Source organism: Zea mays, chromosome 9 (assembly GCF_902167145.1).
Source record: "Zea mays cultivar B73 chromosome 9, Zm-B73-REFERENCE-NAM-5.0, whole genome shotgun sequence".
Lineage (NCBI taxonomy): Eukaryota > Viridiplantae > Streptophyta > Magnoliopsida > Poales > Poaceae > Zea > Zea mays.
Genome location: NC_050104.1, coordinates 19,656,337 through 19,667,950, shown reverse-complemented (window position 1 = coordinate 19,667,950; position 11,614 = coordinate 19,656,337). Strand labels below are relative to the sequence as shown.

General features: G+C 44.7%; 2 protein-coding genes across 2 annotated transcripts; one reads left to right on the top strand and one right to left on the bottom strand.

The window, feature by feature from the left end:
• Nucleotides 1-627: 627 nt before the first annotated feature.
• Nucleotides 628-4,995, bottom strand: LOC103639780 (ABC transporter C family member 10-like). Its single transcript, XM_023301081.2, is given in 8 exon segments — nucleotides 628-774; nucleotides 777-886; nucleotides 1,913-1,976; nucleotides 2,409-2,705; nucleotides 2,816-3,030; nucleotides 3,621-3,915; nucleotides 4,077-4,241; nucleotides 4,480-4,995. Coding segments are annotated over 8 exon segments (1,644 nt in total). The 5' UTR covers nucleotides 4,831-4,995.
• Nucleotides 4,996-10,223: 5,228 nt separating this feature from the next.
• On the top strand, nucleotides 10,224-11,267 carry LOC103639775 (uncharacterized). Its single transcript, XM_008662487.1, has one exon. The coding sequence runs from the start codon at nucleotides 10,224-10,226 to the stop codon at nucleotides 11,265-11,267; it is 1,044 nt and encodes a 347-aa protein (XP_008660709.1).
• The last annotated feature ends 347 nt before the right edge of the window (nucleotides 11,268-11,614 follow it).

Sequence of the window (11,614 nt, the reverse complement as noted above, 5' to 3'; positions counted from 1 at the left end):
ACTGTAGAACTTATAATCTAGAGCAAACTAGTTAGTACAATTATTTGAGTTGGGCAATTCAACCACCAAAATCATTTAGGAAAAGGTTTGACCCTATTATCTTTCAAAAACTCTTGACCTTATTTGGTTCCCATGCATGAGTAGAATTGAAAAGTAATCTAGTAATAAAATTAGAAGCAATTTTTAGAAGTTGGTTTTAGTTCATGGGATCCAAACACTTCCCTAGAGATGCCCTTGGCATGTAAAAACATGATGTTTTGGTTCAGTTACATGATGAGTATCACATGTGTTGGACCCTTTATCCAATAAGGTCTTGTTTGTTTCCCTTCATTTTGATGAATTAGAATCTAACTAATGGAGTAGACTATTTTTTAGAATGTGACATTCCATAACTTTTCAAAGTTTATATATAAGCCTATTTCAAATTCATGGATTAAGAGGTGAAAATTGATTCTATAGATTTGCATGCCACTTTTCTAATGTATAATTTATAGCACGCTCTTCTACTTGTTTCTTTATAGCATAAGTTACTTAATTCTCTATAACATAAGTGTAGTGTATAACTATCTCCCTCATATGATTTAGGATAATATATAAATATATTACATATACAAATATATTAATTTATCAAGTTCGAGAAGAAAACATACCGTCACTCATTGCAAGTACCATATCGCAGTCCATGGGTATACGGTGTGCGACAGTGATGACAGTGCAATCTCTAAACTCTGTCCTGATCGTCTTCTGAAGGATAGCATCAGTAGCGTTGTCTATATAGATGTCGTGGCCTCATCAAGAACTAAGATACGACATCTTCTTAGAAGTGCACGTCCCAAACAAAAGAGTTGCCTTTGACCCATGCTCCAGTTTGAACCGTCTTCCACAACTACACAACGAAATGTCAGTCAGAGAATTAGACAATCTCATATGTCATGCTGTCCAAAGAATATTACTCATGTTTGTGTGTCTACGAATGAGAATCCCATATTTTTATGGAAATCAAATATATGATTTTCCCTTTAAAAAGAGAAGTTATTTATATTAGTTTGACCTCCTCGACAAGGGTGAAGGATAGGTCTGGTACAATGGTGAGAGTTGTTTCACTGAGTCATCAGGTCATGAGTTCGAAGCAACCTCTTCGCATTTGCAAAGAAAAGAATTGCCTCGGTTTATCCCTGTTTGAGACCTCACTCATATGGAAGCCTGCGTCTGTGGCATTGGGTCTGCCCCTTTTTTCATCGACAAAGGCATTTAGAGAAGTTATTTATTTTAGTTTGCGAGGGTATTTGACTCAGTTCTTTTTCCCAAGACAAGTGTAGATTATGGCAGTGCAATTTAAATGGAAGAAAAAAATAGAAGTTTTAAAAGAATATCATAAAATACTACTCCATTACATTATTATCACCCCTAGACTGAACTTTAGGTAGTTTGGCAAATTTAGGGTCACGGTATTTTTTCCCTTTGGTTTGACAATTATCCATCCAAAATGCCTTAATTTGTAAAGAATCATAGGAAACAATATATAGATGTTTGGTCCATCTGGCTCTGTCGAAATGAGGTGGTGTTTAATCATAAACCAATACCATTAATTGTGCAGGTTATTTTCAGGGTTACTCACTGGTTCAGATTCTGGAGACTTCTATAGAAGGAGGAAAAGCACCAACAAATTATCGATGTCTGTCGAGCTTTGGAGGTGGTGGCGATGGAAGTTTTTGCAATGCATGGATGGCGCTCGAATGCAAGAATTGAAGATGGCTAGTGTTTTCTATAGTCATGGCATTTTGTTTTCTTTGAGTTAGTTTAATTATTCAAGCAACTGCTCTATGGTCCAATAATCGTTATGTAATGGTTGTACGCATTTGTATGCTAAAGCCGGAACTCTTGTTTCCATAATAAAAAAAAGAAATCCAACCAAGTGAGTGCAATCCCTATTCCTTCTCCTGGACAGCTTCAAGAAGCTGACATTTGCCGAGAACCTGCATCAGATTAGCAAGTAATCACTGTATTGATTCTTTTGAAGTTTGAGCTGGTATATACGCCATCAAAGGGGGAGATAATTCTCCTGCAGTTGGCATAAAACAAAGGGGAAAGGGAGAGAACTTGTTCCCTATATTCCTATGATTCAGTTTACTCGTCAGGTCATTCAAAAAATGTTCTAATTTTTTTAAAGTTACTGGGCACTATATTACATTTACTGTGTTGATTCTTAACCAATAAGAGAAAAGGACCTCATTGTTTCAACTTTTTCCAGGGTAAACTAGTATGAACACTGTTTTCTTTTCCTTCTTATATACTGACTATAGGAAGGTCACATGACCATTAGATTCCAAAAGTTGCATAACTAAATCTAAACAATGATTAGGGCTAGCAAAAGCATGAATAGCCATGTTTATTACAAGATATCTTACCTCCCATATTTGTTGATCAGAGAATTGCCCAAGAGGGTCTAGATTATATCTTATGGTTCCTTGAAAGAGTGTCGGATCTTGCGGAATGATACCCAAACGTGAACGCAGGTCATGTAAGCCTATTGTGGTGATATCTATAGAGTCTATAATTATTTTCCCTCCAGTTGGCTCAACAAGACGAAACAGTGCACCAATTAAAGTTGTCTTTCCACTTCCTGTTCGCCCAACTATACCGATCTTATCTCCACCGTGGAAACTGCAGGTGATTCCATGTAATACAAGAGGAGCATATCTTGTCTGTATCTAATATGTTGGATGAAAATCATTCATGTTCATTTACTAGAATCTAAATCACAAAATGGTTTCCCTGTAATAGGTAAACATGTAAATGGTTTACCATTGATTACCTTCAAATCTTTAAGGTCCACCCTGCCAACTTGGGGCCAGTCTGGTGCTGGTCGATTTTCTTCAATAATCTCTGCTGCTTCACTTGGTATGTCCATGTACTGATGAACCCTTTCCACAGAGATGATTTGACTAGCTAGCTGGCATTGGTTTTGGATAGAGAAAACAAAGGATATATTCAGGGATAGACCATAAGATAATGCCATTCCTACAAAGCCTGCACATGTATAAATTGGAGCAATTAGTGTTTCTGATGATAATAGTGAAATGTTGATAGCATGAACAATACCGAATGCATGTATTTTTTATTTTATTTTAAGTCACACACTAATCTCAGTGTTTCCATTTTTCAGTCCTTGGCTCACATGTCAGCAATGTATGTACAAAATCAATAGCGATAAAGAAACGTCATGTATTATTCATTAAAGATATCCTGCCTGTCGTTTACTTGTGATTCAACATTATAAAGTATAGACAGAAAGACATTAACATTTTATGGCTTGACTTCAGGAAGCTATGAATACACTGCAAAATTGTCCTTGCAGTAAGTTGAACAATTTATTGCATATCAAATGCAAGATATTGAACTGTCAAAGAACTTGTTTGCTTTATTAAAAAACTTTGCCCGTTGAACTAGGTGTAATTTTATTAAAAAAATTAGGTGAATTCGCCTCATGGAGAACTTGACTTTGGTGGTCTAGGCATACATTCACACCCTCGATCAACTGAGCTAGGTCACCTTCCTGCACATTGTCTATAAAGATGTGGTGGTGATACTTGTAAATTGCAACTTATGTAATTGCTCACCAGGGCTAAAAGTTCCTTGAGGAAGAAGAGCCATGATAAGGGCAGAAAAAGAAAGAACTGCATCACTCATGGTCTCCAAACGTTGAATGAGCCATTCAGTTGCTGCAAAATTATAGAAATATGGACCAGCATTCTTGTCAACAAGTTCCAAGTTTTTCTCAAAGAAACGATCTTCTTCCTGAAAAGCCCTTATTGTTATAGCCCCTGCAATCGACTCGCCCAAGTGATTAGCGAGAGCAGATTTGGTAGTGCCATTGATCCTCATCAATTCCTTAGATGAGGCTAAATAATACCTCTGCATGACCAAGCATATGAGATTTAACATTTCAGTCAATGGTAATTATAAATATAAGACATACACTGTTTCACCTCTTGGAAGAAAAACAGTAGCAAAGCACATGACTTGGTACATGATATAGTAACGAAACTGTAGCCAACAGAATCGCACAAAATTACCTGCAACCTGATTGCCAAAACAATCATTGGCACAGAGACGAACAGAACTTGCCATGTAACAATAGCCAATACTCCTAGATTGCTATATGCATTTATGCCAGCACCAACGCTAAACATGAAGCCAAACGGAATATCAAGGTCAACAATACTCAGATCTGAAGAAACCTGCATAAAAGTTTTGCGAATCCATCAATAGAAAATCTCCAAGTGTAAAATAGAATTTTGATTTGTCGTATTTTCTCTTTCTAGTTAGTTTAAAGATTTTTTTTTATTGTCGCGAAAGATTTCCATAGTACAATTAATATGTACCATGTGCAAGTTGAACTTTGGGTGGCAAGTGACAACCACCCCCACTACTCAATATATCTCAGGGAGATTAACAATTTGTTTTAAGAATCCTTACCCGGCTAAGTATTCTTCCAAGAGGGGTAGAATCATAAAAGGACATTGGTGCACGGAATAATGAGTTGAGTAACTTAGAAAATAAGGATCTTGATGTCTTGACCCCAAGAACAACAACTGCTAATGATCTAAATAGCAAGAAGAACACCGAGAAGATTCCAATTGCAATGTACACAGAAGTCAACTTAAGAGTACTAACATCAGGATTCTCGACATTAGTAGCCATCCATGAATTCTGTGATATTTGGCCACATACGAAAATTATATGGGAAATAATACCCAGAGAAGCATAGAAGAAGCCTTTATTCTGACGCAGGTAGAGAATATAAGGCTTGAGACCAGTATCACCCATTTCTCTTTCTTCTGTCTTAATCAGTTGATCTGTTGGTGATGGTTTCAAAGACTCTTTGTATCTGCTTCCATGAACATCAATTGTCTTCTTGATCAATATTTCATTTTCTCTATGGGGAGGCACCCTGTTAAGATCTGAAACACCAATAGTGTCTTTATGGGCATTTACAAGTGTCATAGGCATCATAGGGAGCGAGAGGCAACAGCAAGGCTGGGATAAGGCTAGAGAATAAGATTGAGATGAGCTGGGATAAGGCTAGAGAATAAGATTGAGATGAGAGAATTGTGGAGAGTTGGTTAGCACAGATAAGTCCAAGAAAGTAGGAGTTAGTTGAGAGTTTGTAGAAGAAGTTGGTTAGCCATAGGGCTATTTATAAGCCGCATGGTAGCAGGGAATAAATCAAGCAAGCAAGATCATTATCAAACCAATCTCTCTCTCTTGCAATGACCCTGTCAAGCGCCTAGGGCTGCTACCCTAGAACCAAGCCTGCGGCAGAGGGGTATAACCTCGCCGGAGAAGACAACTATCCCCATGGACCGTAGGTCCATGACACCTGGTATCAGCTCCAGGTTATCCTCACCACCACCAGCCGCCCATCCCTCACCACCACCAGCCGCCACGCCATCAGCCGCCGCAACGCCCTCCCACCCGCCCTCTCCAACTCCAGATGCATTCACTCCACTCCAAGAGAGTTTTGGCCGTCTCGCAGAGAAGTGGGATCAGTTCGTTGTGATGTTCCACCGCTACAAGGAGAAGACAGAGAAGGAACTCCAAGCAGCGGTGCGGCTTCAGGCGGCAGCGCGAGGGTTCCTGGCACGCCGCCAAGTACATTCCCTTCGTGGGGAGAAGCACCTTGCTGTGGCCTCCAGGGCCACCCCATGGCCGTCATCACATGAGCAGGCTGTGGTGCGCCTGCAAGCCGCAGTGCGTGGCTTCCTTGTTAGGCGGGCGGTGCGGAAGCTGCACTTGCTGATCAGCTCATCGCTGCACCAACTCGCAGCCTGCGCGCCCAACCACCAGGTCTCGTCTATACTTTTTGAATCCCCTGCAGAAGTCGAGATCTGGGTATGCAGCCCCCCTGCACGGCCCAAGAGGGTCGTCTCCTTCATTCGGGCAACTACCTTGGTGCTGGACAGACCCAACATAAGAACGGGCTGGTTCCTCCTTCACCTTTCATCCAACGTGAAGTCCGCAGTTCAGCTCTTCCCTTGGTATCCAGGAGGACATAGCTGCAGTTCAAATTTATATTTTAGTTCCACAATTATTTTGTATTTTCGTCTTAAATAATAAAGGTAAATCGAGATGTAAAAGGCTTAACCTTAAGTCGTGTCAGGTAAGTCTATGGCAGCTCGAGGACGAGCTGGTCCTCAAGGGAGGGGGAGATGTCATGGGCATCATAGGGAGCGAGAGGCAACAACCAAGCTGGGATAAGGCTAGAGAATAAGATTGAGATGAGCTGGGATAAGGCTAGAGAATAAGATTGAGATGAGAGAATTGTGGAGAGTTGGTTAGCACAGATAAGTCCAAGAAAGTAGGAGTTAGTTGAGAGTTTGTAGAAGACATTGTTTGGTTTTAGTGACTACCCGTTTGGTTCCTTTAGTCACTAGACTAAACTTTAGTGACTAAGTTTAGTCACTAAAGTACATTGTTTGGTTTTAGTGACTAAACCGGACTAAAGAACATTAATTGTTGTGAATAATGACTGTATTACCCCTATTAATTAGTGGATGTTTGCTGCAAGAAGAAAGTGTAGAGGACAAATAAGGTAAAAATCCTAATTTAGTCCCTTTTAGTCATTGCGAACTAAAGTTTAGTCACCTCACTTTAGCTATCATGTTTGCTTATTTAGTGACTAAAAGTAACTAAATTTTAGTCACTAAACTTTAGTCGCCCCAAACTATAGATGGCCAATAGTGTCGGGCTAATCGGGACATCACGGCACGGCATGGCCCGATGGGTACTGTTGTGCCTGGGCCGAGCACCGGGCACGCTGGGCCGGCACGGGCACGGCCCGATTATCCCGGAAGCACGGTTAGCCCGCTCTGTTTGTTAACCTAAAACACGTCGCCCCCTCCCCCCCATCGGGCCCCGCCTCGTCAGTCTCACTCGCTTGCCTCGCCTGTTGTCTCTCGCCCTCCTTCTCTCCGTCTGCGATTTAGGGGCGATTTTGGGGGGTGATTCGTCGATTCGTCTCCACCGCCGCCTCACTGTTCGACTCCGCCGCCGCCTCGCCTCCGGGTTCGAGCCTCCGCCCTCCGGTAGGGTCCTCCACCGCTCCCTCCACCTCTAGGCTCTGGCTTCCCCTCACCTGGTGGTTGCTTGGCTGGTTGTTCGGTCACGGATTTGGTTACGCCGTTACGGTAAGCTTTCGATGTTCGTCTTCTTCTTCCTCTAGTCGACGTCTCCGACGAGTTTGAGACTTCTTAATCTGGTGCTTGTTCTTGTGATCTGTGCTCAATCCCAAACCCTAATCTACTCTATTGCCTTCTTGCTCTGTGATTGTACCTGTGAGGGACTGATTTGGTGCTCCGGCTTTGGTAAGTGCTTAACCTGTTCTTGTGATCTATGTTTGTGATCTGTGTTCGAACCATAAACCCTAATCTACTATAATACCTTCTTGTGATCTTGTTCTCTGATTATAGCCGCCGTGAGGGACCGATCTGGTGCTCCGACTTTAGTAAGTTCTTAATCTGGTGCTTGTTCTTGTGATCTATGCTTGTGATCTGTGTACCAACCCTAAACCCTAATCTACTCTAATACATTCTTGTGATCTTGTTCTCTGATTATAGTCGTCGTGAGGGACCGATCTGGTGCTCCGGCTTTGGTAAGTGCTTAATTTGGTGCTTGTTCTTGTGATCTTTACTTGTGATATGTGTTTGAAGCCTAAACCCTAATCTACTCTGATTATAGCCGCCCGTGAGGGACCGATCTGGTGCTCCGACTCTAGTAAGTTATTAATCCAATGCTTGTATTTGTGATCTGTGTTGGTTCGAACCCTAATCTAACTATCTTCTTGTTATGTGATTGCTAAACATCTTCATTGATGATTGAAAGTCGCCTAGAGGGGGGTGAATAGGGCGAATCTGAAATTTATGAACTTAAGCACAACTACAAGAGGGTGAAAAAGTGTCAAAATAAAAGTTGTAGAACTTCAAAAGTTATTTATCTTTGTAGTTGACAACTTTTTTATTTGAATTCGTTTAGGGTCTCAAATAAGCAATTTACACTCAAATGGTTGTAATATGTGGAGAAAACAACTACAAACTAGACACAAGGCATGTCATAGACGGAGTGGTAGTGGAGGGTACGCGCGAGGGTGAGGTCTACGGTTCGAATACTAACAACCGCGTAGCGCGCGAATTTTGCGCGAAAAATGCCGCGACTTGCGACGGAGACGGGCGGGTGGGGTGGTCCTAATACAAATAAATTTTTTACTATTTTTAAAATATGTTTTATGTTTCCTGGAAACGATTTGCACTGGCGGTTTTATTACGTCGACCGCCAGTGAAAATCGATTTTCACTGGCGGTTTTATTACGCCGACCGCCAGTGAAAATCGATTTTCACTGGCGGTCCTCAGTTACCCGCCTGTAAAAATGATGATTTCTACTGGCCCCTAGCACTGGCGGTTACGAAAAACGCCACTATAAATAGGTTTACAACCGCCACTATAGAACTTCTCTGTACTAGTGCTCCATGCTGGCAAGAAGGATGGCATTAGCACATTTCTCCCCACGCAGGCACGCAGCCAAGTTGACATCGAGATCAAACTGATAGCACCAGTCCCAACCTCAGATGCCTCAAGTATAACACCTTGTGTATCATTATCAGCATTCCTCAAGTAAAACAGTTTTGGCATCATCATCAGCATTCGGTAGGTATATGGGTGTCGTGGGGAGAACATAACGAGAACTCACAACTGTTGGTCACTCTAACTGAAAATGACGGGACACATGAAAGGAGTTCTTTTTTTCTCTCTTTTTAAGAAAAAAGGTAAATAAGGGCCAAGCCGCATAAATGTGGGGAAACGCGCAAGCAGGCGGTCAGGTGCCCCGCGTGCGGGCGTCGGGGTGCCTGGAAAATATTCAGAAACAAAACAGTGAGAGAACCACTTGGAGGAAGAAATAGAACAAGTGACATCCAATCATTACAATTATTAGAGGCATCGAACATTACTGAACAAACATATTCAAATAGCTCAAAGAACCATGAAATATAAGTGAACAAAGTTAACGGATTGCAACAGAATCATTGCTAATAATTGAAATAACCTAGATCAAAGAACCAAGAGATATAAGTGAACAGAGTTAATGGATTGCAACAAAATCTAACCAAAGTACATATATGCCTGGGACAATATAGGAAATAACATGCCCTGGTAGCATAGCCGCAAGTTCCATAAACAACAGCTAATTAACAAATTTGTATTAGGACATAAAACTGGATGGAACCAAACCATTTTGCCCCTTCCTTTATAATCGAGCAAGAAATGCAATTTCATCTGTAAAAATCAATCACACCATTCTCAGAGTGAACATGAACAAAACTACCTCCAGCAGACATGCCAGCAGCGACTCTAACCTCATGATTGGTTGTCCGCATACGCACATGCAGGCTTGTCCGAGCTTGGCTCGCGGGAGATGCAATATTCCCACGTTTTTGTGCGTGCAGGCAGAGAGCCACAAATTGGTCTGTGCTGCACCAGCAGAAGCAGGCCCGCTCGCTTGCGTGCAGCCATTCAAACATGTGCTTACCTGAAGTCAACGCATACCCTGCGCCTGGTTGTAAACAGTTAAGCACGCATCCAACCAAACACATTGTAAGTACCACCAGCATACCAAACGCAACGAACCGGCGTTTGGTATGCTGGTTGTAAACAGTTAAGCACGCATCCAACCAAACACATTGTAAGTACCACCAGCATACCAAACGCAACGAACCAGCGGACGCCACCACATCGCCCTGGTGGCCACGGGGAGTAGGAGTCACACATGGCGAGGAGGAGCGTGGCACCGATGTCGGGTAACTGGAGGAGGTGGTGGAGTTGTGGCGCCGTCGGGGCGCAGCGAGGTGAGCAGAATAGCTAGGCTTTATAGGGAGGAGGGGCGGGCAGAGCGAGGTGAGGGGGATTCGTTGCGGAGCAGGCAGAGGTCGTGAACGGCGCGTGAGATGCGGTAAGCTGGTAGGCGGGCGTGACATGCGCGGAGCACCATTAGAGCGAGGTGGCGGGCGGGTGCGGCATCGTCGGGGGGCAGGCTCGGGGAGGCGGCGGTGTGTGTGAGGTGCCGGCTACGGCCTACGGGTCGGGGGCGGGGCGTGCGGGTTGATTTGTAATATATGGAAGGGCAGGAGTAGAGATATATATACCCGTCGTTTTGTTCTCCAACCAACACAATGCTCGCGCCGCCTGTACCTGAGATGAGCATGGAGACGAAGCATGGTGGCCACGAAGAGGAATCGGCGATGCTCCCGTGCGTCGCGTTCGCATCGGAGCACGGTTACAAGTTCTTCTCCCTCGCCCACATGCGCATGCTTAACAGCGCCGACGTGCGGCCAATGCCTCCGGTGCTCGGCCGCCGGCTCGTGCCGTCTCCGTACGGCGGGATGGTGCTAGCCACGGATGTGTGCTACAGGCACCCGTGCCACCTCGTCGACCCCTTCACCGGCTCGCGCGCACCGCTGCCGGACCTGCCCATCCCCTTCTCGGAGAAGGACCCGGTCGGGTGTCTCAGCGACGAGCCACGTCTGCGCTGCGCGCGCGTCACCGACGACGGGTTGGCGTGGGACTGGTCCCCGCGAGGCGTCATGGTGGCCCGCGGCGACACGACCTTCTTCTGCGAGCACGGCGGCGAGCGGTGGATGCCGGTGCTCCAGTCAAAGCTCGGCTCGCCCATGACCGTCAACTACCGCGACGGGCTCTTCTTCGTCCTCGAGCTGCGCACGCTGAAAACTACAATCATCGACGCCGGCACGCTGCAGGCCCGCACGAAGATCCCTGCGCCGCCGGGCTTCGGCGACGTCGACTACGCCTACCTAGCGCCATCTACGGACGACGCGATTCTCCTGGTGCACCGCGCCGGGGACAGCGACGGCGTGGTCTTTACCAAAGCGTACCGCGCGCGGCACAGGGACAGCCAGAGGCCGCCGAGGTGGAGGCCAGTGCTCGACATCGGTGACCGCGCGGTGTTCGTCGACGGCGCGCATGGGTTCACAGTCACCGCCGACCCGACGGGAGCGAAGGCGAACCGCGTGTACGTGATCCTTGCCCATCAGCTGACGCACCCATGTGGGCGTCTGGCCGTCGCATACGACGTCGGCTTCACAGACCTTACGAGGCCAGAGCGCATGGGGCGGCTGAATCTAAACACCGGCGAGGTTGAGCCAATGTGGGGCCGTCCGCACTGGATCATACCTAGGAATGAATCGGGTCGTCGTTAAAGATCAACTAATACAGTTTATTTACATTAGTTTACATAACGAGGCACTGTTTCTTCGTAAAGGTTTTTTTTGAAGCATTAGAGAAATAAACGACAGATTTATAAAATACTTTGATTTTCAAAAGCCACTGGTAAATCTACCTGTGCATTGTAATGCGAGAAATATTCAGCTCGCCTAGCCCTATTCTAGTGAGCGTATTGAAAAACATCGATCTATTATTATAAGAGGTAGAGGTGAAAGGCTCCAGCGACTCGTCATGTTCTTGATGTGTCCGGTGGGTGAGATCACAGCGAGCATCAAATTCATCTGCTACCTATAACTCTATTGCATATTGGCGAGTTTCTCAT

What these genes read in the sequence shown, in the direction of transcription:
- LOC103639775 (XM_008662487.1), top strand. Translation starts at nt 10,224, where the DNA reads ATGCTCGCGCCGCCTGTACCTGAGATGAGCATGGAGACGAAGCATGGT.